The 26,637-nt window shown below is 49.2% G+C and overlaps 2 protein-coding genes across 16 annotated transcripts in view; one reads left to right on the top strand and one right to left on the bottom strand.

The window, feature by feature from the left end:
* BCAS3 (BCAS3 microtubule associated cell migration factor) overlaps positions 1-26,637 on the top strand; it is a 569,341-nt gene that overhangs the window by 510,822 nt on the left and 31,882 nt on the right. Inside the window, exon 25 of one of the 8 annotated variants that reach the window (XM_082372024.1) lies at positions 15,087-15,349. The exons of the other annotated variants lie outside the window; for them this stretch is intronic. Within the exon in view, the coding sequence (XP_082228150.1) occupies positions 15,087-15,238 (152 nt within the window). The 3' untranslated portion in view covers positions 15,239-15,349. Of the gene's footprint in view, positions 1-15,086; positions 15,350-26,637 lie in introns of those variants that run through there. 8 annotated transcript variants of the gene reach the window in all.
* Positions 12,710-26,637, bottom strand: part of LOC309618402 (uncharacterized protein) — a 52,630-nt gene continuing 38,702 nt past the window's right edge. For 2 of the 8 annotated variants that reach the window (XM_082372102.1, XM_082372101.1), the window contains 3 exons: positions 25,863-25,969; positions 24,506-24,665; positions 12,710-14,608 (listed from right to left, as the gene is read on the bottom strand). In XM_082372102.1, the coding sequence (XP_082228228.1) occupies positions 14,327-14,608; positions 24,506-24,665; positions 25,863-25,969 (549 nt within the window). In that variant the 3' untranslated portion in view covers positions 12,710-14,326. Of the gene's footprint in view, positions 14,609-15,317; positions 15,382-18,191; positions 26,071-26,637 lie in introns of those variants that run through there. The other 6 variants (XR_014238450.1, XR_014238451.1, XM_082372103.1 and 3 more) reach the window with 5 other exon arrangements.

Below are 26,637 nucleotides of genomic sequence, written 5' to 3'. Positions count from 1 at the left end.
GCTGGGGTGGGAAGGGTGACCCTCAGCCTCAGGGCACTGGGCACTGCCTGGGGGGTGGTGATCCGTCTCCGGGAAGACCTGTGTTGGCGCTCCCCCAAGGCTTTGCAAAGCAGAGGAGCTACACACCAATTCATTGTTGGTCAGTGGCAGGCAGATTTCACACTGAATTCCACCCCATGGGGCTGTGTCTAATTGGACAAATTTGAACAGCAGGCCGCAGAGCCACTGCAGCGAGGAACATTGATATATGGCCCAGGCAAGGGACTCAAATCTTAAAGTGACAGGGGTTCTTTTTCAAAAAATGACTGGCTGGATTCCAGGAGGAACAGGCCTGACTGGCGCGAGAGAGAGATGGGCCAGCTCTCCAAAGCCGGGGCTCTTTCAAGGAGGTGTTTTTGAAAAGAGTGTCTCCATTTCTGCTGGTCTCCGTGGCAGGATAAACAGTATAGGGTGGTCCCTAGGGACTGTCAGCTGGGAACCAGTCGTGCTGAAGGCTTCTCCCACCAAAAGACTCGCTGTGTGTGATTGAATCTTGCTAAAATATCCAGCAAGGAAACCTTGACAGAAAAGAATTGAGAGATACGTTCCTGAGCACCCGCCATTCGTTAGTTCAGCATCCATCAAATAGCTATTCAGTGCTGCTGTGGGTACTCTTACATGCACTATGCTTGAACACAGTGGGGCTTGTGAGTCTATGGTCTAAGGAGGGGGAAAGACATTAATCAAATAGTCTCACAAATAAACATTACAAATTGTGTGAAGTCTTATGAAGGAAGAATTCCACGTGGTATGAGAGCATCTGAAAGGGCTATTTGGGGAGAGTTTTCCTGAGAAGTCACATTGAAGCTAAGCCCTAGGGGGTAAGTTAAGTCAGCCAGGGGGGCAGGGGTGCAAGACGTCAAGGGAGTGGTCAAGGTGAAAGAGGGTCTGCGTGGCTGGAGCTCAGTGCCTAAGGGGAGGAAGGGGCGGCGAATAGCACTGGTGAGGCTGTGGGGACTTGCTGCTCCTGTGAAGGATTTTAGTCTCATCCTAAAAGCAGTGGGAAATCTATTTCCAGCAGAGAGTGATAGGATCATATTTGAGATTTGAAAAGATCACTCTGGAAGACAGACTTTTACAGAAGTCCAGTAGGAGGTGATGGAATGGATTAGGTTGGTATCAATAACCAACAGAAGCAGACAGATGCCAGTGATATTTAGGAGGTGCAATCAAAGGACTTTGTGATGGAATCAGTAGGGGTGAGTGAGAGAGGAGGAGATGTTGAGGGTGGTCCCCATGTTTCTGACTTAATTTTCTCTATTCACTTCATTCACGGAGAGTTGCCAGTCATGTGGACAAGGCGGCTTGGGCACGTTGAGTTTCCATTGAGATGTCAGGATGCAAACTCCACATCTGTGGGGTTGAATCTATGGGTCTTCAGCACAGAAGAGATGTTTGGGCTAGGTGTTTCCTCAGAGAGGGATGGGGAGAGAGGGAAGGGAGATGACAGAAAGGTAGAATAGATACCTCTCTCCCTTGAGGCATCCTCAGATCTATTTGGAGAGGCAAGGAGACATTTACAAATTAATATAATAAATGTAAATGTTCATGATTTTGTAGAAGTGTGATGAGACTATGTTGAGAGTTAGATGACAGCCAAGTGTGTAGTGTGTAGCAATGAAGAAGTGGAGCCCATAGAAAATGAGGGAACTGACCAAGGACTTGTGCAGAGGTGAGGGCAGCAGTTCAGTTAACAGCAGGTCAGCGGTAGGCATTGACTTTATTTAATGCTTGTAGTGCTTGTTCAGACACTGGCAGTGGAGTGTAAACTGGGTAACCCTTTCTAGAAGGCAGTTTGGTAGTAACCATTATATATTAATAATTCATTCTTTTTGATCCAGTTATTTATCTTCTAAGAATTTATTCTATAAAAATATAGGTAAAATTTCTAAGGTATAGGGAAAAGCACTGTTGCAATAGCAAAGAAAAACTAAAATAAGTAACACCGCTGTCAATCAATAGAGGCACGGGTAACAGTAAATTTTGGTATGTACATATCATAGCAATAGCATGTAGGTATTAAAAAGAACATTTTTAGATTAAAAAAAACAGTTGAAAAGCAATGTGTATAATATAATTCTATTGCTAGCATAAAAACAAAACTCAGTGAATAGTAGCTATCTGGGGAAGTTAAAAAAAAGGGAATTCTCACTCTTACGTCGTTTTTTATAGTTAATATATTTTGCAATTAACATATATTACTCTTCTAATCAGAAATAACAGTAAAGACTTTTACAAAGAGAACACAAGTAGCTACTGGCTGGGAACAAGCTCTTCTGGATGATGGTGATGAGGAGGGGGAAGGACTCTTTAGTTTCTCCTTCTCGAGGTTTACCTGTGTGACTCCGCTGCACTTGCTTATGGATCCTGCAAGACCATGCTCAAATGCCAACTCTTCCAGGATTCTGTTCCTGCTAAGCAAATTCAGGGTGTCGGTTTAATGAGCACTTATTGAGAATTTCCTTTTATCAGCCCTCGTGAGGCACTGGAGATGCCTAATGGAGAAGAGTGAATAAGATACAGTCTCTGCCTTTAAGAAACTTTCTCTGGAGGGGCAGAGATTGCCAAGGAAACAAACGATTGCAGGACAGAATTGAGTCCAGAGGCCCTGGGGTCTCTTCCAAGTTGAAAAGCCTGCAATTCAATGAAGAAAGTCCCCAAAATTTCTGGCTTCTTTTCACAGGCTGGGAGGAATGTGCTGTGAGCAGTGTTCATCCCTGAATTGTCCTGGGCCGCCATATGCGGGCCTTCATTCACTGGGCAGCAGGCCCTTCCCCTCAGCACAAGGCCTTGTGTGGGAGGCAGACGCACGAGTCAGTGGCCAGTTGGCTGAGTGGATGACCTGACAACTTCTCAGACCTCAGGCCCAAGGAGAGTCCCCCCAGCCTGCCTGCTCTTCCATCAGCAGCACATGCTGGTGAGCACCCCAGGGACACCTAATGTGCACAGGGACCCTCGGGGACGCACAGTGCAAGGCCAGCACTCTCACTCTGCTGATTGCGTGACCGGGGACAGATGACGTTCCCTCTCCGGGCCTCGGTTTCCTCATTTGCAAGATCAGCAGCTGGTGCTGAGTGGTCCCTGCTAGCTTTGACATCCTACAATCATGGTGAAACAATTCTGCCATCTCCCCGATGGGTCACATGAAGCCACAGTGTCAGGCACACAGTAGGTATTCCACATGTGTTTGCTGTTGACAGCCTACTACGGGTGCTGGGTGTGGTAGAGGTGAGAGAAGCCTATAAGACTTTATCCTGCCTTCTAGGAGCTTCCAGTCTCTCTGAAAGGCAAGAGAAGTATCCGTGGAACAGTAGCAAGCCCTAGAACCCTCAGGACAAAGGGGCGGAGGGGTGGAAATGGCGGAGGCTGGGGGTGAGGGGTGGGTTCTTTGGTCAGTTTTCAAAGGCTCTTGCTGATCTCCAGAGAAATTGCCCCTTTATAAGCTGTGTGGCAATCCCACTGGCTTGTTTCATTCCAGAACATTCTACTCTCTGAATCGGTGACAGGGAACGCACGCTGGAGCTTCTGAAATTTCCTTAGGGGTGAAGGGTTGGAAAGCAGTGAGACGCCCCTCTCCCTTTGTTCTAGAATGCCCTGCCTGCCCACCTTGGCAGAAAGAAAAGGTCCAGTTAATATAACCCTTCTTACTCCTAAGGGAAAATGAAAGGGGAATTCCTGTCAAGAAAACCATGAACAAGGAACACATTTCAGTGCCATTTCTGTCATTTCTTTCCCGTGTGGGCTTGTCAGTGTGTGCTCAGCACCCGGCAGGTGTACAGCTTGTGCTTATTGGCCTGAAACGACTACCGTTCTGAACCCTCAGCCCGTCCCCGGGGCTGACAAGAGCTTTGTCTGTCCATACCCGAGCCCACGATGAGCTTGGGTGATGTACTTCTTTGGGTTTGTACCAAACCAGCCTTTTCCATGGATCATCCTGCACTGGTCTGTCTCTTTTGCGTGTTGGGCTAATCTTCTCCATATGTGTGTCTGGTTTGGCATGTGCATCTCGACCTCCCATGAGACGGCGAGGCTGCCTCAGACAAACGCGGAGAGTTGCTGCCCAGCCCGCCAGGCTCTGGAGCTGGGCCACTGGCTGGCAGAGGGCGGCCCCCGTTAGACCTCCTCTCTCTGGAAAGGCTCTGTGGAGAGGCACCCAGATGGGCTTCTCTTTTGGATTGAGTGGGGCACGAGAAGAAGGCGTCCTTTGAACAGCTACTGCCCGGTGACCCAGCCGGAGCAGAGTCTCACCAGGACAGTGGGCCTCAGGTGTGCCCAGCTGTTGGCCAGACTGTGTGTGGCTCTCAGGTGAGGAGTCCTCTAGGCCTCGAACTCCCTGCACTGACGACCAACGTCCTCTTCTCGCCTCCCTTCACCATCCTAGAAATCAGCTTCCCTCCCCAGCTGGCTGGAGCCCCTGCTCACCATGTTTGTGAAGGGCAAATAGATCCATAGGATTTATGGCTGCAGATTGAAAGGAGGGGAACAACTTGACAGCAGAAAAAGAAACCTCATGTGAAGGGTAATGTTGCAATTCTACAAAGTTCTTTCAAAGTCATTACCTTTATTAATCCCTACAGGCACCCTCTGAAGTGGGAATTAACCTCCCGAAGGTTCAGAGAAGTCTTGCTGCTGGTAAGAGGCAGAGCCAGGACCAAATCCCGGCCTCCTAACTCCAGGTTCAGAGTTCTTTTCTAGAATTCTGCCCTCCCCAGACCTACAGGCTGCAGCCTAGTGGCTCCTCATCCCTTCTGTGTAGACCCCATCAAGGTGCTGTTTCAAGCCTCTTCCTGTCTCCCTGGTGCCACCTCAAGCCTATCTCTGGACCTTGGTTGGCATGTGGGCCAGGAGAGAAGCCTGTGTGAGCAGAAAGATGAAATCCCTGTGAGAAGAACAAGTACAGTTACTGCCCAGGGCCCCTCAGACTCTGTCAACCACTGCTGCTATGGTTGTTGATCTTAGGAAAGCTCCATCTGCAAAGGGCTTTGTGCCCGACTGCTAATCTCCACCTGTAATCTTCAGAGGGTACCAGTTCTCATCAGGCCATAGTTGGCCATGACCTCAAGCCAGACCCTGGTCAGAATGGAGGCATTTTGTGAGCCAGGTGGGCCTCTGCTTCACCATCACCAAGAGCATACCTTCCTCTCAGCCCACACTCTGCTGCCCCCAGCCCTCACCAACCCCGTGCATACCACGCAATCATGCCAGCTCTTACTTCCTCTCCAAGCCCAAGAGCCCCTTTTGTGCCCGCTAGACTAGCTATACAGCTTTATCAAGTTCCTGAACCTTTCTGATCTTTTGTTTCCCTGGTTGAGAGATGAGGTCAGCACACATGCATCAGTTCATTCATTTATATTAATTCAACATATAATTTGATGAGTCCCCAGGATTCAGATTCTAGGGCCCCAAGCCCTAGAGATTCAGAAAGGTGATCAGACACAGTCTCACTGCCCTCCAGATGTTCATAGTCTAGCAAGGGACACAGATGTGTAAACAGATGATCATGATACAGTAGGGACATCAACAAAGTGTTTCCCAGCTCATGTCAAAGCTGTGTCCACCGACAGCCGTTGAGGGAAGGAGAACGTGGGCTTCATTCCTTAGAAGTCACGGAAAAGCATGTGGGAGACAGGGGTGAGCTGGATGACCCCGGGCAAGTTCTGTAACTTCTCTGAGGCTCAATTTCTTTATCTATAAAGCAGAATGATAAAGCCCATGTTACAGAGTTTTAACGCAGAATGTATTCAAGGATCGAGCCAATACCTACTCATAATAGGTCATAGAAAGCAAAAGAGCCACAGAGATGATTGAATTGTAATTTTTGGAAAAATAAGGGTCACAGGGATGACTCATTATAACAGCAACTAGTATTCATTAGTGCCCAGTAAATGCCTGACCCATTCGCGGACCTTGGCCTGTACCTGAGGCTGAGACGTCTGCTGTGATCTGGGCTTCCTGAGCAGACGTTGGCATCTGGATAGAAAGAGCCTGAGCCTGCATCCCGTGCAGGGCCTCAGTCACTCAGAAGTAAAGCTCTGATGGCCCCGGCACTCTCGTTACCTCTGAAGGTCCTAGACCAGGCCGAGGAGTTCTTCCTCAGGCACATCCCTGCCCCACCCGCGTGGCCTTGTATCATTGTCAGCCCATTGCTTTTTCTCCTCAAGTAGACATAGGCAGACCTCCCTTTAGGAGGCCCCGTTTTAGTCAAGTCTGCTTCCATGAAAACCATGTAAATTCAGAGCAGCAGTTTGCTCTCAGGGGTGGAGCGGGGACGTTCCCCTCTGACCTAGCCGCTGAGTCCTACTTTCCAGGGCTGACTTACAGTGTGCCCTCAGTCAAGGCACCTGATTTTTCAGGACTACCTCTTCACCCCCTTTCACTCAAAACAGCTGTCTTTGCCCTACATCCTTAGCATGTTAAGATGTAAGCAGAGTGGACTCTGCTATTCTTTGCCAGTCATTCAACAGATGCTCCTTTCATTGCTTCTCTGAACCCCACACTATGAGAAATGCAAAGATGCAAGGTGTAGGGACCATCTAAGCTGCTGTCTCCCTCCCAACAGAGTTCTTATTGCCAAGTAATTAATGTTGGCACATTGAGGGAAGTTTAATTAAATGATTATTTTGCTTTGTGGGCCTCAGTTTTCTCATCTGGAAAATGGCCGTAGTAATAATACCTCATATAGCTCTTGCTAAGAATTAAACAGTGTCCCTAGATGAGTTGCCCAGACTAGGTGCTCAGTACATGGTAGCTCTCGTTCATCTGCCCTTAGAGCTGCCAAATATTTATTGAGGGCCTCCTGTGGACTAGACTGTGCAGGGGGGCCCTGGAGATACCATCATGGTGAAGACCCAGGCAATCAGGAAGTCATTAGCCCAGTCTAGGAGGGGAAAGAGACATTAAACAAAGAATCACATAAATAAATACCTAATTACAAATTTCCCTTCTCTTGCCCTTCAGGGACTAGGGCAGATTGCATCAAGACAGTTTTGGGTGGAGGAGAGAGGAGAGAAACGGCTGTATTTCTAGGCTGCTGAGGTTGGCTGGGTGCAGAAGTGAAGGAGAGGCTGGCGTCTGCTGGGTCTGACCAGAAGGTCTGGCCCATTTTCTCCAGTTCTAAGACTCTGAGCAGTGCCCGCAGGGGACCCCTGTGCCGTCCTTCAGGGCTGCTCCAGACTCGGAAGCAGCAAGGAGTCCAGGTGACCGTGAGCTGGAGAGCATCCCCCCTGATCCCTGGCCCAGGGCCGCGCCTCCTCTGAACGCGGACTGACTTCTGAGAGATGCCTTTCCCATGTTGGGAATTCATGGCCCTTCATAGTGACTGGGGAAACGGGAGAAAAAGCAACTCTAGGCTGGATTTTCTCTCAGAAATCTACAAACTTCAGTCTGGTCAGAGTCTGGGCTGGCGAGTGGGCACCTGGGAGGGCACAGCCCAGCCTGGCAGCTGTAGCGGCCTGCGGACCAAGGAGGTGTTCAGATCCGGCCCAGAGGGCTCTGCCAGCCTCCTGCCTGCGTTCTGCTCAGATGCAGGGCTTGTAGGACTTCCCTGATGCGAGGGAAGCTCCAGAGGCCCTGCCCCAACCGTGCTGCTCTGGATCAAGGCCTCGCTAAACTCCCAGTTCCCTGGTTTGCAAAGCAAACTTCAGCCTTGTACTATTTACCTTGGCAAGTCCAGGACCAGATTGATGATCTGTAAAGTGGATTTGTTATTTGGCTGTTTGCTTTGGCAGCTCTTGAAAGCGCTTTGCTGATTACGGTCCCAGATGTCATTGCATACGTTACCCTGCTCTATAATGGGGCTTTGAACACTTTAATTTGAACTACAAATACTATTAAGCTTTTTGCACCTCTTCTGCCTTACGTTCTTGGTTATTAAATATCAGAACAGACAGCCTGCATTCCCCTAGGCTTCTTTCTCTTTGTCTTTGTCAGCCTCCTCCCATAGAGAGCTTTCCAGCTTTCCTCCTGTTCTGTCTGGGGCTTGCTAGAAACCTTCACCTGTGCCCACCCCGCAGGTAAGCTACCCTGGTGGCAGCCTCACCAGTTTTTCCCTAGCAGGTAATCTCGCCTTCTAGTTTCAAGGTGCAATGCGTTCACTCCAAGCCTGGCTTCCCCACGCTCCCGGTCCTGAGGACTTCGTCCTAGCGCTTTGTTCCACTCGCCCACAAGGATTTTTTGTTTGTTTTAACGTTACCAATGGCATTCTTTGGGGGAAGCTAGATTTGGGACATGAATGTGTCATGTCTTTTTGCCCAGAGAGGGCAGGGGTCTCACCAAAAAGGCCCAACATCACACAAAAAGGCAGCGGCAGAACCAAAAATGACTTTATACTTTCCCAACTCAAAGCCTGGTATTGCTGCCCGAGCTCCCCTTCTCATACTTGATTCTCAGTCACCTCACCAGGGTGGCATGGGGAGGAGAGCGGTGGCCGTGTCTTTAAATGGGGGCAGTCGCTGCTCCGTATGTCTTTGGGGTTATTGGTGGAGAGCGCCCGTGTTCCTGGCTAATGGCGGGTATATGACTCCGTGTTCTCCAAGGTAATTGCTTCTTCCTGTTGTAAATAAACCATTAGCCAGGTCCTCGCCTCAGGAAGCAATTTAAGGCCCAGGGGAGGTGGCCAAAGAAGTCAGCTCGCAGCCTCCTGGAAAGGAGGCCCGGCTCTGCCCAGCGCCTCCCGTCCCGGTCTTCCCTTCAGAGCAGCGGAGTGCCTCCTCATCGTCCTGCCAGGCTCCTGACGGGCTTCCCTCGGCCTTGGATTTGCCAAGCTCCGCGTGAACTGCCTCTGGTTTTGTTTCTCTCCAAAGAAAATGCCCATTTCTAGTCCACCTAAACTGAGTATCAGTGGAATTTTTTTTTCATTTGGTGGTTGTGGTGGTATTTTTTTCCTTTTTCTTTTTTGCTTTCACTCCTTAAAAGTCATTTTTTGTCCACTCTTTCTCCTCTGGCCTTAAAGATCCACAAGGTTCTTAGCCGAAGGCTTTCGGCATGTCACAGGGCCTTAGAGATAGAAAAAGTCTCCCTCGTATCAACAGTCAGTGGCGTACCTGTGTATATTTCTGTTAATCATTATATCATCCCTGCAAGGAAGCTAGTTCTAACCCTGTTTTATAGTGAAGGAAGCCGAGGCTCAGTGAGGGCCTGTCCAGTATCACACAGCCACGGCGGGGCTAAGGTTTAAGCAGCTAGATCAGTGTGACTCCAAAGCCAGGGCTGTCTGCCTTCTCCCCCGGCTGCTTCCATTCAATCCCTTCTCCTATGGAAAGTCTGAGTTCTGAGTTGGAAACTGCAGCATCCTTTCTGTGGTGTAAGCATCTCAAAGGTAGGTTGAATGTCATGCTTCATTTTGTATCCCGGTGAATAGTCCTGGACCTTGTTTGATTTAGATGCCCAATAAATGTTTGTTGGATGAATAACGATACATCCACTCACGTGCTTCTGATTTTAAGTGACCGTGGCTTCCCTGTGGCCAGTCTCTAATATGTCGGAAGGTGGGGCGGGGGAGGGGAGAGACTTTCACCTTTGAAATATTTCAGTTGAAGAAGTTAATTCACTTTGGGAGTTTACTTTAGGAATAGAGATTATGGCAGTTTTTTTGGCCACCACTCTGAAATTCTTCTAACCCTTTACTATAATAAGCAAATTGAGCAGATTAAGGACATACTTAACTGCCAAATGGTGTTCTGAACTGTGTAAAGTTACCAGGGTGGCTTTTTTTTTTTTCCTGTATGAAAGATTGTGTGGGTTCTGTGAACTTCTCTGCTTTTTTTAGCCCTTCCTGTCTTATTGTGTTTGAAGTATCTTTGTGGTGACCTGTTGGGAGTGGATTCTTCCATATGGAAGTGTTTCTCTAACTTTTTAATCATTTCTTTTGGGAAGTGGAGAGTTAGGGGTAGCAGATGTTTTTCTGGCATTGTTGTTGAGTGGAGGTAGGGGCTTTTGAGCTGTGAGTCAAGCTAAGCCCAGCCTGAAAGGAGAAGGCCCCTCCCAGGGGTAGGAGGCAGCCCGACACCAATCAGGCCCGTGTGGGAGTAGACCCTTCTGCCCTCACCCTGACTAATGCCTTTTCCATTTCCCAGGAAGAATGCCTTTTCCCCTGTGACACTGAGAAAAGTTATTTTTTTTTTCAGTGTCCCAAAGCAAATCCTTACCAGTCCTCAAATGGGAAGCCTGTCCGGTGCCCTTACCCACACCCCCCCCCCCAAAAAAAAGGAAAAATAACAAATAAAATGAACCCTTGTTTCTCTCCTTCGTGGCAGTCACGTCCCTCTTCGTATTCAGTTTCTCAGGGAGCCACAGCTTAACATCTTGGTTTAAAAAAGAAAGGTTGCAAAAACCCGTCTGATTCTCCCATTTTCTCATGTTCTCTTGGACTCTGTGACTCAATCAGCCTATTCAAGAAGCAACACGTGACCTCCTGGGAAGGTCGTTCGGTGGAGGTTGCAGAAACTGATGGCTGGCAACCGACGTGTGCCGCAGCGCTCAGCCTGAATACTGATTCATCAGTGGCCGCTGCCCTTGCCCTCGGTCTGGTTTACTGCCTCGCCTCCAGTGTCTGCCTCCCCTTCATCCCCAGGTCACACCTGCAGCGCTAACGAAGAAGAGGTTTTGGTGCAGTGAGGGAGAGCGCTCAGGCACTGGCACCCTTCAGCCCCCGGTGATAAGGATACAGTGGGAAGACGGGGAAGGAGCTCAAATGAGGGCTTCCCTTGCCCTGTAATCCTTCCTTGACCAGACTGTGGCTTTGCATGTAAACTTGGGCATTTCAACATTTAGAGGTTGAGGGGGAGAGTAAAAGAGTCAGCAAAAGAGACTGAAAGTAGCTGCTGGAAAGGTGGGAGGAAAACTAGCTGAGTGTGCTGTCAAAGCCAAGGGAAGAGAAGGATCAGCTGCATCAAATGCACACCTGACCTGCTGAGAGGTCAGGTCAGATGATAACTGAGAAGCAGCCATGCGATGCTAGCGTGCAGGTCGCCGCCTGTGGAAGAACCTTTTCAGTGGAGAGGTGGGGGCAACACCCTTATTGGAGTGGGTTCGAAGAGAACGGGAGGAAGGATCTTGTAGACAGCAAGTCCAGACCTCTCTTTCAAGGAGTTTTAAGGGAAGGAGAGAAATGGGGAGGCAGCTAGAGGAGGGAGGAGGGTCAAGAGGGTCTTCCTTTTTTTTTTTTAAATTTATTTATTTTATTTATTTATTTTTGGCTGCATTGGGTCTTCGTTGCTGCGCGCGGGCTTTTCTGTATTTGCGGCGAGCGGGGGCTACTCTTCGTTGCGGTGCGCGGGCTTCTCATTGCGGTGGCTTCTCTTGTCAGGGAGCACAGGCTCTAGGTGCGCGGGCTTCAGTAGTTGTGGCTCACAGGCTTCAGTAGTTGTGGCTCGCGGGCTCTAGAGCGCAGGCTCAGTAGTCGTGGCGCACGGGCTTAGTTGCTCCGTGGCATGTTGGATCTTCCGGGACCAGGGCTCGAACCCATGTCCCCTGCACTGGCAGGTGGATTCTTAACCACTGCGCCACCAGGGAAGCCCAGTTCTTCCTTTCTCTTAATGGAAGAAAAACTAGCAGAATGATGGCAAGAGGATATGGGGTCTAGCGCACAGGTGGAGGGATTGGCCTTGATGAGTGAGCACATACACTCAGATGGAGGTAGGTGGATAGATACAGCAGAGGGACTTTCAGTTTCCTTCTCATGGCTTCCGTTTTCTTGGCAAAGTCATAATACGTCCTCGGCTGAAGGTGAGAAGGATGGAGAAGGTATTGGAGGTTTGAGACTAGAGGAGCAAATATGAAGTCCTCTGCCAAGAGAGTGGAGGGCAGATGGACTGAGGAAATATGATCAGAGGGCAGTGTTAAAGGCCCATTTGAAGTTAGTGATCATCGAGTTAAAAGTAAGACCGGTTAGCACAGTGAGCTTTTTTTTCCAGCTCTGAGTAATTGCATGGGGACAGGGAGGAGGTGGAGAGTTGGTTTAACGATTGTGGTTTCACCAGGCAAGTATAGCAGAGGGAGAGAGGGGGTGAGTATAAGAGTGCACGTGGGGGAGGAGAGGACAGAGGGGACTAAGGGGCGATGAAAAGCAAGTGGAACCAACAGATTATAGACCTTGGAGGGGTGTCGAAGGATTGTTGGAGCTGGAGTACTAGGGGGAGAGACCCAGAAAGATAGGAGGTGATGGTCAGAGTGGGATATTTGATTTTGAGAGTGTGACAGTGTTTGCAGTTGCTGTTAATTATATCAAAGAAACGGCTGAGATTGAGTGGGGGAGGTAAACTACAAGTGGGGAGGTTCAGGAACTGAGAGGCCAAGTTGTTGGAAGGACCATCTGTGTGACTTATGGCAGGATTCGTGATGGAGAGAGTGGCAGTGAACCAACCAGGAGCTAAAATCTTGGAGGAGTGAGGGGTGTGATGGAGGGGCAGGAATTGGAGAAGGAGGGGTGAGGGGCCGTATTGTCTCCTGGCACCAGAGTCAAAGCTGGAGCTTTTATGAAACAAAGAAGAGACGTCTGCCTCTGTGAGAAGGCGGAAGGACACCAGCTCCACCCCAGGGGCTAAGGGATGTGGGAGAGAATCAGGAGAGGATTGCTGGGTGGGCAGGGTCCTCAGAGGAGAGCCTGGCGTTTCTCAAAATATTACCACTTCAGAATTTACAGAGAGAACGTGTGTATATACATTTCCTATTTTATTTGATTCTTTCAACAACGCTTCAAGTAGGGAGGGCAGGTATTTTACACCTGAGGACCCTGAAGCGTACAGGGGTGACATGTTTGTGCAGTGACACTCAGCTACTTGGTGATGGATCCAAGGCCTCCTGACTCCAAGTCCAGTGCTCTTTTTACCACACGCTTCTGCCTTCCTTCAGGAGGCCAGCAGTCCTATCACTGAACCCACGAAATCACACTTGATCCAAAGTCATGACTGTTCTTCCCATGCTGCCCCCATAGCCTGAGGTTCAGCACCCAAAGACAGGTTCCTGGAAGTGGTGATCATTTGGCCTATACTCTGCCCTCTGAGATCCACCTAGATATTCAGGACCATTCTCCTTAGTACCCCAGATATCTTAAACTTAGCAGCCAGCAGTGAGACACAAGTGGACATTCCCTCTCAGGGATGATTTGGAAAACAATTTCCAAATAGGAATAACACAATATTTTAGTTTTAAGGAATTTAGGTGTCCTAGAAAGTGCCTTCTTCGCAACAACGGACAGAAAAGTTATTATGACGTGTAGACAGGCAGTTGGCCATGATGGAAATCATGAACTTAGGGTGGTGGTTCAGAGCTTGGTTCTTAAAAATGTTTCGTTCTCGATTCTCAGGCAGAGTGCGTGGGGCAGTGTGGCCACCGAGGCATCTCCCAACTGCCGAGTTACCCCGTCTCTCCTCCCTCACTGGGCCAGAGAGCCCAAGATGAAGGGGTCTCACTTAGCAAGCGTGTGTTGATCACCTCTATCGCAGTCAACAGCACACTACAGAAATAAATGCTGTGGAGGGCTAGAGGCTCTTATCCATGCACAGTATGAAGAAATGTTTCTTCTAAAGGAAAATGAGAATATTCCTTCATACTCCAGTAAGTGACCTCTTTTGAGCCGCCTCACCCTAGTTCCCCAACTTGCTGGGCCGTTGAGGAGGGTTGGTTTGTGGAGGGTTGGCACCAGATCCCTCCGTCAGTCCACGTGTGCCTTCGTGGGCACATTGGCCAAGGCTGTTGCCATGCAGGGTGGGGATGGTAGTGTTTCTAAAACTGTCATCTGGAGCAGTAGCTCAAGCCCTTCCGTGCAGCTTCATGTTGGACATGGCACCAGGGTGGCCTCTGAGTAGAGAGAATTATGCAGGTGTGTGCCCTGCTCTCTACGTCGTAATGGTCTCAGGCAGACGCACTGACTTAGACGGCAGTAGAGACCTGGCCGTGGTTTATGGCAACAGGGAGTGCCTCAGAGTCACCTGGGTTAGGGTTAGGGTGAAGGTGAGGGTCAGGGTTAGGGGAGCTTTTCAAAGATAAAGATGCCCAGGCCCCAATCTTATGCCCCAGAAATTCAGATTATGATCTGGGACGGGGCTCGCACCTCGGTGTATTTGAAAAGCTCCCCAGTGGATTCTGATGTGTCGCCCCAGGTGAGAAGTACTGTTGGAGGAGGTGTATGCAGGGGTTTGTGCCAGACAGCTGGATGGCAGGATAGCAAACACCCCACTGCCGTTCCTCTACCAGGTCTCAGTGTGATCAAATGTCTCTTCTGACAGTTCCCTCCTCAACATGATCCTCCAGGAACTTGTGATTATCCTCAGTCTAAGTCAAAAGCAGCTTAATTTCTCTGAAAACAGTGCCAGTTGGGCATTTTGCCTGGAACGAGAGAAGCAAATCTGTGGCAGTGTTCTTTGCTCGATTCAGCTCTGCAGCCTCCATGGGGCACCCTCTCTGTTCGTACCGCCTCCCCACTTTCTCTTCCTGCCACAAAGTCCAGTGCTTCGTTTGGTGCCTGGTTGGTGAAGTCAGGTCGTTCTAGCAGGGCTGGGCACCTGGCTGGATTCAGACTTGGGTGTAGATGGCCTGGTGAAATCTGGTTGGCAAGAAGGTCCTGGGTGGGCTAAGACAAGCAAGTGTCAGTCATAAGATCAGCGAACAGGAGACTGGGGCCAGGGGCCTGGAGAGCAGGCTGAGGGTGCAGACCAGACCAGCACCCAACTCTGATCCCAAAGGGCCCTGCGATCAAGTCTGAGAGAGGCTCATTGATACCCAGAAGGAGTTGGAACACATGCACCCACTTTACACAGAGGAACCTGAGTTCACCTGCCTATGTCATCCTTTGACATCAAATCCCCTGGGTCTTAAAGGGCCAACCTCTTACCAGTTTATTCTGCTTTGTCAGAGACATGGGCCTGTTCATCCAAGACCCTGAGCTGAAAGTTGGAGCCATTGCACCATGAAACGAGCAGCAGTCGACTCTGGGTCTTCTGGTTGAGACTGGTTCCCCCTTTAGGCCCAGCGTTATTTCCCCTGGGACTTTCTTCCCTCTGTGCACTGATATTAGTGTTCTGTTATCCTCTAAAACCCTTGATTCTCAGGGATCGGTATCAAGACGTTAGGAAGGTGGGCCCTAAGTTTTGAGGATACGGTAAAGAGCAAGACGGATGATCTCTCCACCCTCGTGGGCTTATACTGTAGAAGGGACAACAGACAAACCAGCAGTGCCCGTGGAGTGAGTGTGATAAGATAGGTTCAGGGGTCTCTGCTATGGGAGCACACAGGAGGGGCATTGGACCTAACCTATAGAGGGTCAGGGAAGGCTCAGAAGAAGTTCTGTTTAAGCTGTCATCAAGGGGAAGATGTGAAGGCCCAGAGGTGAGAGGGAGCAGTCCACTGGAGGAAGAAAAAGAAGTTCATTATGCTTAACGCAAGGGACAAGGGGTGGGGGGGAGAGGTGAGTCTGGAGGAGTGAGGAGGGCTGGATCATCAAGCAACTTGGCCACCATGGCGAGCAGTTGAGGCAACATTCTAGCCCCTTGTTTGCCACTGTGGACAGGTATTTTCTGACTCCTGGGATGACTCTGAAATAGATACACACACACACACGCGTGTGCGCGCAAATCTCTCAGGAATGATTACTGCTGTGTCCCTTCTCATTTGGAGGTAGCACAGGGTAATCTGGATTATAAACCGTCCGCCTGGGGCAGGGGCTCAGCCGCCTGCTGTCATCATCTTTCCTTCCACCTTAGGATGGCACTCAGCCTCACACAGCCCCAGCCTGCTGATGAAGAATAGAAGTGACAAGGGCAAAATAAAAAACTCTCCAGAACGTATTCAGTGGGAAAGGAGAAGCGGTTCTCTTGTTCCCAGCCGACAACCCCCGCTCCCGCTTTCTCGTTCCAGAGGAGACTCCGCTTCCACTCTGCCTGACTGGCTGGCTGGACGATTCTTCAGGGGCTGTGTTTTGTGCTTGTCACTCCTATACCAGGTTGCTTTTAAGATGCACGGACTTCTGAATCTTTAAAAGAAAGAACTAAAAAGGAAATCCCAAAGGCAGTGAGTTGGCAGGTCATCTGCTGAGAATGAGGGAGAGAGTTGTGACAGGTTTGGGGAGCTTGAGAAGAGGGGGAAATACAGGAGGGAACTGACCAGGAACAAATGGGAAAAAAAAAAAAAAAAGATTGAGGAACAGGGAGGGCCTGGCTGATAAATTTGTCATGGCGCCAGTTGACACAAGTGTATGGTTTTTCTCCAGCACAGCTCTGCAGCCCAGGAGCAGTAGTGGAGAAATTCGATGGTTGCCTGGATCATCCCGGATGCGTCTGGCAAAGCGGGAGGGGCGGATAGACCAGGAGGAGGGGTGACGGGGGCTCGGTAAGAGTGCTCTTGGTCCTGTGAGCTGGGATGGATGGTGAAGAAGTGCCACCAGGAGGGAGCTGGTGGCTTGGGATATTGTGGAGGGCTCCAGAGGCTGGCAGTCTCGGTGAAGTTGAAAGTCATCATTGGTAGAAATAAGGAAGTGAGAGGGATAGACAAATAGGAAGTTTCACGATCAAAATGTGGGCTTTCTTGCTTCAAATACTAGAAGTGCCAATTGCAAGATCCAGGTGAGTGAATGGCTGGAAGGAAGGTGAAGGTCACTGGTACGTGGAGGTTGGTGAATCGTGAGGCCAAGGGGGTTGGTTTGATCGGGCACCTGAGCGCACCACACTTTCTCAGCACTTGGCAGGAATTGTTGAGAAGGTGACGGGTGTAACACCACAGTCCTCTTTGAAGTCGGGGGATTGTTGCTTCAGTCTGTAGAGTCCAGTGACAAGGATGTGGGGTGCTATTCTAGAGACTGTGTGAGCTCTGAGCTTCTCCCCTGGTTGGTAAGATAATTCCTTTGGAAGAGGTGATGTCATTCACAAAGAATATTTGTATTCCCTTGGAGAAGACAGTACTTCCTTTTATTGTCAGATCATTTTAGTATGATTGAAAAATCAAGGAGAAAGTGTTTTTTTAATGCCTGAAAGGAATACTATATGAGAGGTCTCAAATCCTGGCCCCGAGGTCCAGCTCTGTGGCCTAATACAGAGTGTCTTTTTACCTCAGCTTCTTTCTGAAACAGAAGATCTTCTCAGAAGAGCAGAATAACGCAGGGTCGTTGTGACAATCGGTGGGATAGTGGTCCCTTTAAGCATTTATTGTGTATAAGGCACGTTTGTTTAAGCCTTACTATTTTTAATTATTCCCATTTTATAGATGTATAAATTGAACCAGGAGAGGTAACTAAGTTACCCAACTTATACAACTATTATAAATGACAGAAGAAGGGCCCTAAAAGTCTGAGCCTTTCACCATTTCCCATCCTACCTCTGTTGGGCTCTGAATACAAAAATAAGACAAAACACTCACAGTGCTAAGTTGAAAGACATGGAAACAGCTCACGTGACCACAGTCCCCCCACTGAGGGTGTGCGTGTGCTGTGGGGATGCAGCAGGAGGACCACTCCCTGCCAGATGACTCCAGGAAGGCTTCCTGGAGGAGCTCAGGCTGGGGTCGAGCCTCGTGTCATGTCGGCTGCAGGCGGCAGCTTGTGCTGTCAGCTGGCACCTCTTCTCGTGTTGGTCTGAGATGTGCCAGCATGTTGTCTTCTCCCTCTGTGTCCTGTTTTGCCCCATGTTGAGACACACACACACACACGCACACACACACACACACACACACACACACACGTCTATTCCCTTTTCTGTAAAACTGCTCTTCAAATGTTTGAGTTCTAGAATCGCAGCTCGCTGAACCTCTTCTCCAGGTTAAACAACCTCAGTTTCTTCCCTCCCTCTTTCCTTCCTGCTGGGTGCCAGGAACTGAGGCACCGTGCTGTGCATTTAGGATACAGAGATCTTTTTTTTTTTTTTTTAATTTTATTTATTTATTTATTTATTTTATATTTTTGGCTGTGTTGGGTCTTCGTTTCTGTGCGAGGGCTTTCTCTAGTTGTGGCAAGCGGGGGCCACTCTTGATCGCAGTGTGTGGGCCTCTCACTATCGCGACCTCTCGTTGCGGAGTACAGGCTCCAGTCGCACAGGCTCAGTAGTTGTGGCTCATGGGCCTAGTTGCTCCGCGGCGTGTGGGATCTTCCCAGACCAGGGCTCGAACCCGTATCCCCTGCATTGGCAGGCAGATTCTCAACCACTGCGCCACCAGGGAAGCCCCAGAGATCTTTTTTTAAAAGAATGGGCTTCCCTGGTGGCGCAATGGTTAAGAATCCGCCTGCCAACGCAGGGGACACGGGTTCGAGCCCTGGTCCGGGAAGATCCCACACGCCGCGGAGCAACTAAGCCCGTGCGCCACAACTACTGAGCCTGCACTCTAGAGCCCACAAACCACAACTACTGAAGCCCGCGTGCCACAACTACTGAAGCCCGTGCGCCTAGAGCCCGTGCTCCACAACAAGAGAAGCCACTGCAATAAGAAGCCCGCACACCGCAACTAGAGAAAGCCCATGCGCAGCAACGAAGACCGAACGCAGCCAAAAAAAAAAGAAGAAGAAGCAGATGGTGCCCTCCAGGAACGTACAGTCTAGTGAGAAGATAGACCAGAAAATACTTTATTGTTCTTTTTTGTAGTCTGTCACCTTTACCAAAACTCCCAGCACTCAGCACAGTAGCTGGACCGTAATAGACCCCCAGTAAGGGTCTGTTGTGGAATTGACTACACGGGGGCTCTCAGGAAGGGAAGCCCAGGGTGCTGTGGTGCCTGCTGGAAAACCTAAATCAGCCCCAGAAGGAGAGTGCTAGACTCCCCAGCTGATCTGAGTCTTCAAGGATAAATAGGACTTAGCCAGGGAAGAAGAACATCCCAGGCAGAGGGAGCCGCAGTGGCACAGAGGGCAAAGCGCCAGGGCGGGTATGGTGTGTAGAGTGTGGAGAGCTGGCCAGGGCCAGGTGATGACAGTGGCGCTAAGGACATTGGGCTTTATCCTGAGGCTAGATGAGGCAGATGTTCAGATTTGCATTGTAGAGAAGATCACTCTGGTGGCACTAAGAGGAATGAAAAGAAGGGAAGGTCTACTGAGGAGCAGGAAGACCAGTGTCAAGTTGTTGGAATTACCCTGTGAGAACTGAACTCAGTGGCTATGGAGTAGGGGACAGATTCAAGAGGGTTTAAGAAGGGAATTCCCTGGCGGTCCAGTGGTGAGGACTCGGTGCTTTCGCTGTTGGGGCCCGGGTTCAATCCCTGGTCAGGGAACCAAGATCCCGCAAGCCGTGCGGTGCAGCCAAAAAAATAATTAATTTATTTATTATTTATTATTTTTTTTTAAAAAAAAAGAGTTTAAGAAGTCAGATCTACCGGACTTCCTGACCAGCTGGCTCTGGGAATGGGATGAGGGAAAGGAGGGGTCTGGCAGAGGGCACCAAGAAGGCAGTGTGGCCATTGGTTTAGGGACTAGAGAAGGACGAACACATTTTGGAACTGTAAGGTAATGGACTGGTTTTGGACATGACTTGGAGGTGCCTGGGGAGCGTGTCTGGTCTGACACAAATGGCCCTGGAGGCCAAAAGAGAACCGAGTTAGAAGTGCCGTTTGGAAGTCAGTCGCATGTCCATGATAGTTGTGACTAAGAGCTGATAAGCTTACCCAGGCGCAGTGTGCAGAGAAAGAAGAGAAGAGGGTTAAGGGTGAAACCCTTAGAAGCACCAAAATTTGAGGAGCAGACGGAGCTGAGCAAGGCCTTGGGAGAGACTTTGGGGGTGGTCAGAGGGGGAGGAGGAAAATCAGAGGAAACGGAGAAAGAATGGGAGCAGTCTGCAACTTCCCGACGCAGTCAGCTTTCCTTTATAGCATCTGAGTTGCCACATGGTTGTAACTGAGCTACCACGGTCATGGGGGGACAGTCACCTGCTTTTTCAATCTTGAGAGATTCTTAAGACTGGATTTGAGCACCGGCTGCTCTAGAGCCATGGTTCCCAAAATTCCCAGGTGAGACCCAGACGCTATCCCAGAACCACTCTGTTATTAGGACATCTTGGAGACAGGCCTGAGAATCTGTTTTTCAATAAGCACCCTGGTGATTCTTCTTATTAGGGAAGTCTGAGAATGGTGCTCCAGACCAAAGGTTCTTCCATCATAACCTGGGGGCTCTTTGTGACTCCTCCAGCCACACCTCCACCCTCCCACAATTTCTACACACAAATTCTGACCTAAGGCTCTGGAGAACCCCTATAGTTAGTTATGAGCCACTGTGGCTGGTGGAACTCCTGAAATGTGTGGAAATGGAAATGCTAACGCACTGATCTAATGGAGAGTTTTTGAACAACTGTCTTGAGTATTCGGGAATCCAATGGAAATCCTGCATTTAGACAGATAATTGATCTAGCGCTCCTTCTCCAAAAGCATTTAGACTGAAACACCCTCACTGCCCTCTGGTGTAGACAGTCTGATTGCCTACTCCACTTTGTGGAATAATGGAACTGAATGTAATCCAACGTTAAAAAAAAAAAAAACACCATATGTTAAAAAGCTGACTATTAAAGTAGTTTGGAAGAGACACCACATGTAGACAAAGGAGACATTTTAAAGTTACTGCCATGGCAGGAGCTGACTCTCCTCATTTATACATTTAGGAACTAAGACTGCTCAATGTCCCAGCAGTGAAATTCATGAAGTATGTTTAAAACATCTATTCTCAGGAGCGTCTTTGTAAATAAGGCCTTTGACTCTACCACAGGTATTTATTAGGCATAGAAGTTGTTCAGAGGGCCTGCACCCCTTGTGTGAAATTGCACATCTATAAAATTCAAACATTGTCTTTAATGAATAGTCAAGATAGATCATCTTTTCCTAAGCAATTGGCTTTGGGACATTATCTTTCCAGGATAAATAGAGATATTCATTAGACTTATGCTAATATTGCAGGCAGAAGGTACCTGCTGAGGTAGAGAACTCAGGGGTGTCCCTCTAAGGAGCGTGGAGACCTCTTCTTTTTGGAGTTAGTTTAAAATGAAAGACTGATACTGCCTGGAGGTAGAAGGGTGGCTGAGAAATGCCCTTAGGAGCTCCCTTCATACCCATGACACGTACATACTTCAGACTGAAAGATAAAGCAAGTCTTGTTCTTTCATCCATTCATTCAATAAATATTTACTGGGCACCTATTATGTGGCAAGATCTGTGCTGCAGGCTCTTGGCTCTCAGGTATCTCTGGGACATCAGAACAACTTCAGGGGGAGCCCGTTTGATCCTGGAGGGCAGCAGTGGAGGATCTTGTGCAACATGAAGGCTACAGTAGAGACGTTACTGGTGACTTTCACATTCCCGGTTTAGAAATGAGCAGCGAGCTAAGCTATGTGGATGTTCCCATGCCACAGGAAGCCACACCGTTTAGACATCCTCCTTACGTCTCAGAGGAGCTGGAGGGAAGTGGTGAAAGCACCAGCCTGAGGCCATCTGGCTTCTCAGGGCAAAATCAGTACTTTGCATGCAGATTACACATCGTAATCTTGAAGGTTCTATCTCGTACCTTGTCATTTGAATCTTCACATAACTTTGAGAATTACGAATAACTAGCTAGAATAGCTAGCATTATTATTGCTCTTTTCCAGTAGAGAAAACTGACGTGCCTGGAGGCTGAGTGACCTGCACAAGGTCACACAGAACAGACCAGAGCCAAAGCTAATACTTAGTTTCCCACTCTTACCCACGTACTCTTTCTACCAGCAGAATTCATTGACCTTGTAAGCACTTTGTCTGTCCAAAGGATCTGACCCCCAGCCCCATCTCACAATGCTTTTAAAAATAAGATATAAGGTGAAGAGAAGAGATTGCAGCTAGATTCAAAGGGTACAAGCAACTCGGGCCTTGAAGATAGACACCGCGGGCAGGGGTAGGAGGAGGAGGGATGGTTCACCCAGTCTGTGATGTACCACCACCCATCTTGGCTCTTGAGAACAAGAGAGTCACCTCCTACATTAGAAGATGATGATAGAGCTCATAACCAGGCCTCTTCATTAATGACTTGCCTGGGAGGGTTTTGGTGGGTTTGCAAGTTCATTGAGTTGTTTGGTAGGTATTTGTATAAGAAAGATGACTTGGTTTTTATTTATTTACCTTTTTTTTTTTTTTTTTTTTTTTTTAACAGTCTGAGACATATGAGAAAGCTATGCTAGTAACTTTTCTACCCTGGAGGCATTTCTAAAACTCAAATGAAGCACAATGAGAAATTCATTCTTCCGTTCAGCTGTTAGCTCTAACTCAAGGTTAGATGACAGGGCCGTGTCTGTATGACATGGTAACAGGAGGTGTCCAGGCCCCTCCTAAGGGCCTCTTGGCGCCTTGGCTTTTCTCTCTCTCTCTCTCTCTCTCTCTCTCTCTCTCTCTCCCCCCTTATGGATGGCTCTGCCCTTCCTCTAATTCACTGTGTACCCCAGGTCCAAAGATAAAAAGATAGGTTTCAGCAAACACACGGGCACACTCATTCTGGGCTAACTCTGTAAACCTGCTCCTTGCGTGAGTGTAGCAGAAACAAAATATGTCGCTTCCTCCTCGTGGGAGGGATTGGCATTGCTTACACAGGGAAGGGGTAGAGGAGGCTCTGCTGGCCTTTTTGAACTTGCTTCTCAACTAGGGAAATGAATAACATCCTGATTGGCCCCAGTGGAGTAGAAGCGGAGGAAAAGGAGGGGAAATCCTGGCCCCAAGCTCCAGCCAAGGCATACGAATCACTTTACCCAGGTGCCAGACTTGGCACAGAGTGTGACCAGTGAGTGGAGGGGAAATCATAAGCAGATTAACACAGTTTTTTGGACATTTTCACACTTAACTAATGAAGTGGGCATTTTACAAAGCCTAAGCAGAATCTCCTTCACAGGCAAGCAAGAGTTCCCCAGCCTTCTCCTATAGGCAAGAAGGCTGGAGGGGAAAGGGCAGAGATAACCCAAGCATTGGCCCTCCCCACCTAAAACACACACACACACACACACACACACTTCTACTCGGCTCCTAGACTTAGCACGAGGTATGAACTTCTCTGTTTGCTTTCATAGAGGGTTAACCCCGGGCCTTAGAACTTGTGTCAACACTTAGCACAAGGCTGGAACCAAGGGGGGAGGCTGAGTGACTGGCAGATGAGGGTGGTCTGAGGGTTGAACTGTGGGGTGTGGAGGGGGATGGAAAGGCAAAGGAGATACCAGTTGAATGTCAGCTGGATGTAAGGGACCCAGGACTGATTTGCAAGATCAAGGTTCTGTCTATTCCTGCTGCCGTCAGGGGCCAGGACCCGTCCCCTCCCTGGACCAATTTCCTTGTCTTGAAATGAGTAGATAGAAGCAGATATACTCTAAGAATGTTTGGTGGGACAGGACAAGGGGAGGGGCGGGCGGTGTCAGCAGCAGTCTCCAGCTTTATTGCGCACACGAATCCCCTGGGGATCCGACTTCAACGCAGATCCTGATTCATTCATCTCTCGGGTGGGGCCTGAGAGGCTCCATTTCTAACGGGCTTCCTGCTGCTGCTGGTTGGGGGCCCGCACTTTGAGTAGCACAGGTGTGGAGCACAGGATGGGGTTCCCCGGTCTACGCTCTGCCCCCCACTTAACTCCCTGCACTTATTTCATCAGCTGTGAAACGGGGACTAGTAATAGTTGCCTTGCCTTCCTCCCTAGGGGTGTTGTGAGGATTAAGGGGAGAAAGCCCTGTGAAAGCACCTTGTAAAGGGTAAGGCAGTGTGAGTGTAAGGGATTATTTTCATTGTGAAGGTTTCTACGCCTCAGTGCTCTCCCGTGTGTGTTCCTGCAGCGGCTCAACTTTTCCCTACATCCGCCTTTGTTTCCATGCCTGGGCTGCTAGTCAATGTCACCAGCCAGGGCTAAACAAATACTTGGACATGTCAAGGCAGGAAATGACAGTTCCCGGGCACCCCACTGTTTCAGGTGCAGAACAAGCCCCAAACACACCTTGTGTGATAAATTCAAGTGATACCAAACTGAGCCCCACCCCCTCCCCCGTGGGCTGCCAGGCCAGGAAATGAGGCCAGAAGTCAAGGAGGTCCCTGTAGGACAAGGGACCCAAGCAAAGCACTAGCCAAGCTTTCAGCAAGGTGGATCACCAGTCCACGCTTTGATGCCACTTCTGTGCCCACCGCAGGCAGCCACGATGATATTTCTGAAGTGTGTTGGTCTATTCACTGAGGACCTCCACAGATGGTTCCACAGCTACCCTGTGAGGCAAGAAACTAAGGTGACTGAGGCAAGTCATAGACCCTCCCTGACCCTCAGTATCCTCATCTGTAAAATGGAGTCGACAGTGTCTGTCCTGCCTACGGTACAAATTGCTGTAATCCTAGAATCAAAGTGAAATAACTGTGTGAAAATATGCAGTGATTCTGTGAAATTATGTGAGCTGTTATTCTTCATGAGAGACTTCCTGCTCCAGTGGAGTTGACTCACAGCCCCACGTGAGGAACATCCTTGCTTTCATTTCTGTGCTCAGACCTCCCTGCCCCCCACCTTCCCTAATGTGGGCTGTCCTCCACCCACCTCAACCTCCACGCCCGATGGAAAGCATCCCCAGGTACCCCAGCTCCAGTGGGGGTCCCGCACTGTCCAAACTGTGCTGGTTTTCATCTCGCTCCTCGCGGGCCCTGAGGCCAAGTCTCTGCCGAGCAACTTCTTTGGAAGGGCCTGGAAAGTACAGATCCTGTTATATAATAGACCCCACGTCAGAGTGGCAGGCCAGGCCCAGATCTTCATCCCAAGATGCCTGCGGCGGAAAATCTGGTTCAGGTTTACCCCGTGGAGTGAGTACTGATGGGTTTTGGTGGCAGAGATTGGTAGAAGGCTGACCACACATTACAAATGGAAAAGCCTATTGCCCAAGCTGGGGGTGCCATTTTCAAGGCCACAGAGTTAGGGGACTACCAGAATAATAAAACCAGAAATGGGCAGGGTATCAAACCAGTCAGCTCTGGGGCCCACACGCACATCCAGGACCCTCCTTCAGCACAGGGTGGGTCCCTCCCTTTCCCCAAAGCCACTGCTTAGAGGAGCAAATGGCAGCAGGACCCACTTTGCCCACACATCCCTCTCTGGCCTTTGAAAACTCCTGAGGCCAACAGGGCCCAGGTCTGCAAAGTTGGGCCTCCATTCACCTCAGCCAGCCCAGGAAGCAGAGTGGTCTCATCTGAAGAAATGCAAATCCTCAGGCAGGAGCAAAAATAACCCAGAAGGGCAAGCTATGCTCGTCTGTGTGTATACTGGGTTTCACATCTGAAATCCGGTCGTGATAAATCTGATGGTTTTGAAACATCTTCTTTAATTAATAAAAACAGAGGACATCTTAGCCCCAGGTTTCAGACTTCAAAGTTCTCCTCAGTTGAGAGCCTCAAATTTGGCTTATTTGTGGAGCACTGTAATCTCTTTCTAGACAAACACAGGGTTTTAGTTGGGTTGCTGCCCCCACCCCACCACAGCTGAATGGCAAGAACCACTTTATAATTCGAGACTGGGAAGACTGAGCTGAAAACCCCCTTCCTGATCCTGCAGCCATATTTTCAAAATCAAAATTCAGCCTGGATTTTCATGGGGAAAGTACAGGCTTTGGAGGCAGATGAACCTAGAATCAGAATCCTGACCATACCCTTGATACTGTCATCTTGAGCAAAAATGTTATGTCTCTCTGCCTCAGTTTCTTGATCTGTAAAATGGGAATATTGATACCAACATCAGACTTGTTGGGGTGATTCCTATGAGGTAATGCACGTGAAGTGGCTATGCCTGGCGCAAAATAGACACTCGAGAAATGTCCGTTCTCTTGCCTTTCCTGATATCTGATCTGATCACAGAACTAATTATGTGGAATCGGGACTGTCCTGGAAAACCTAGTTTGTGTGCTTACCTGTCTTGAGAGATACAGTTCCATGACGTTTTTCCATTCAAGGAGTTGTTAGGTTTCCGAGGATACTGTTTGTCTTGCAGTGTATTCTGAGCCTTACCATAGGAATCCTATGACAGAGGGCTGTGTGTAAACTTCCTCTCCACCCTCAGAAGCAGGCCAAGCATCCTGAAGCGTTAGCCTAGCTGCAAAATGATTCTTCTCTTCTCACCTAGAGGGGGAGAGATCTTGATTGTGCCACGTTTCAAGCAGAGGAGGAAAGGGTCTCTGGGATCCTGTCTGGGAAATGCCCGTGTCCACCTGACTCAGAAAGCTCTTCTGTTTGAGGCACCTTCAGGTCTGGTCTGAGTGTGAAGCCAGTGGTAAATCCCCTGGGACCTGCAGTGATGACTGATTTCTTGGGCTCCCAGGCAAAAGGCAGGGCCCTGCTCAGTGACCTCCTAATGATGTGTGAGGGGCTCAGACCTTCCTTGACAGTCATGGAAGGGTGTCCCCTAGGAAGCTGTGTCCTGTTTATCCAAAGGATAGTGGGAGTGTGGGGGGCAGGGCAGGGTGGGGACAAAGGTGACAGGTAAAGGGACTTGATGTAAAAATCGACTCCTTCCAGACTTGCTCTACCTGCCCTTTCTGATCTGATGTATGAAATTTGTACAGAGGTGGAATTGTTTCTGCCATTTTTCACACACAAGTTGGTGCACATTCCTGATATGAATTAGTAAGAAATATGCCAGATGTACACAGGGGTGGGTCAACATCGCATGCAGCCAACCACGGCCAC

The sequence above is a fragment of the Balaenoptera borealis genome (assembly GCF_965194805.1).
Source record: "Balaenoptera borealis genome assembly, chromosome: 20".
Classification (NCBI taxonomy): domain Eukaryota; kingdom Metazoa; phylum Chordata; class Mammalia; order Artiodactyla; family Balaenopteridae; genus Balaenoptera; species Balaenoptera borealis.
Note: the sequence above shows the minus strand (reverse complement) of the source record. Positions and strands in the feature narration are given on the sequence as shown.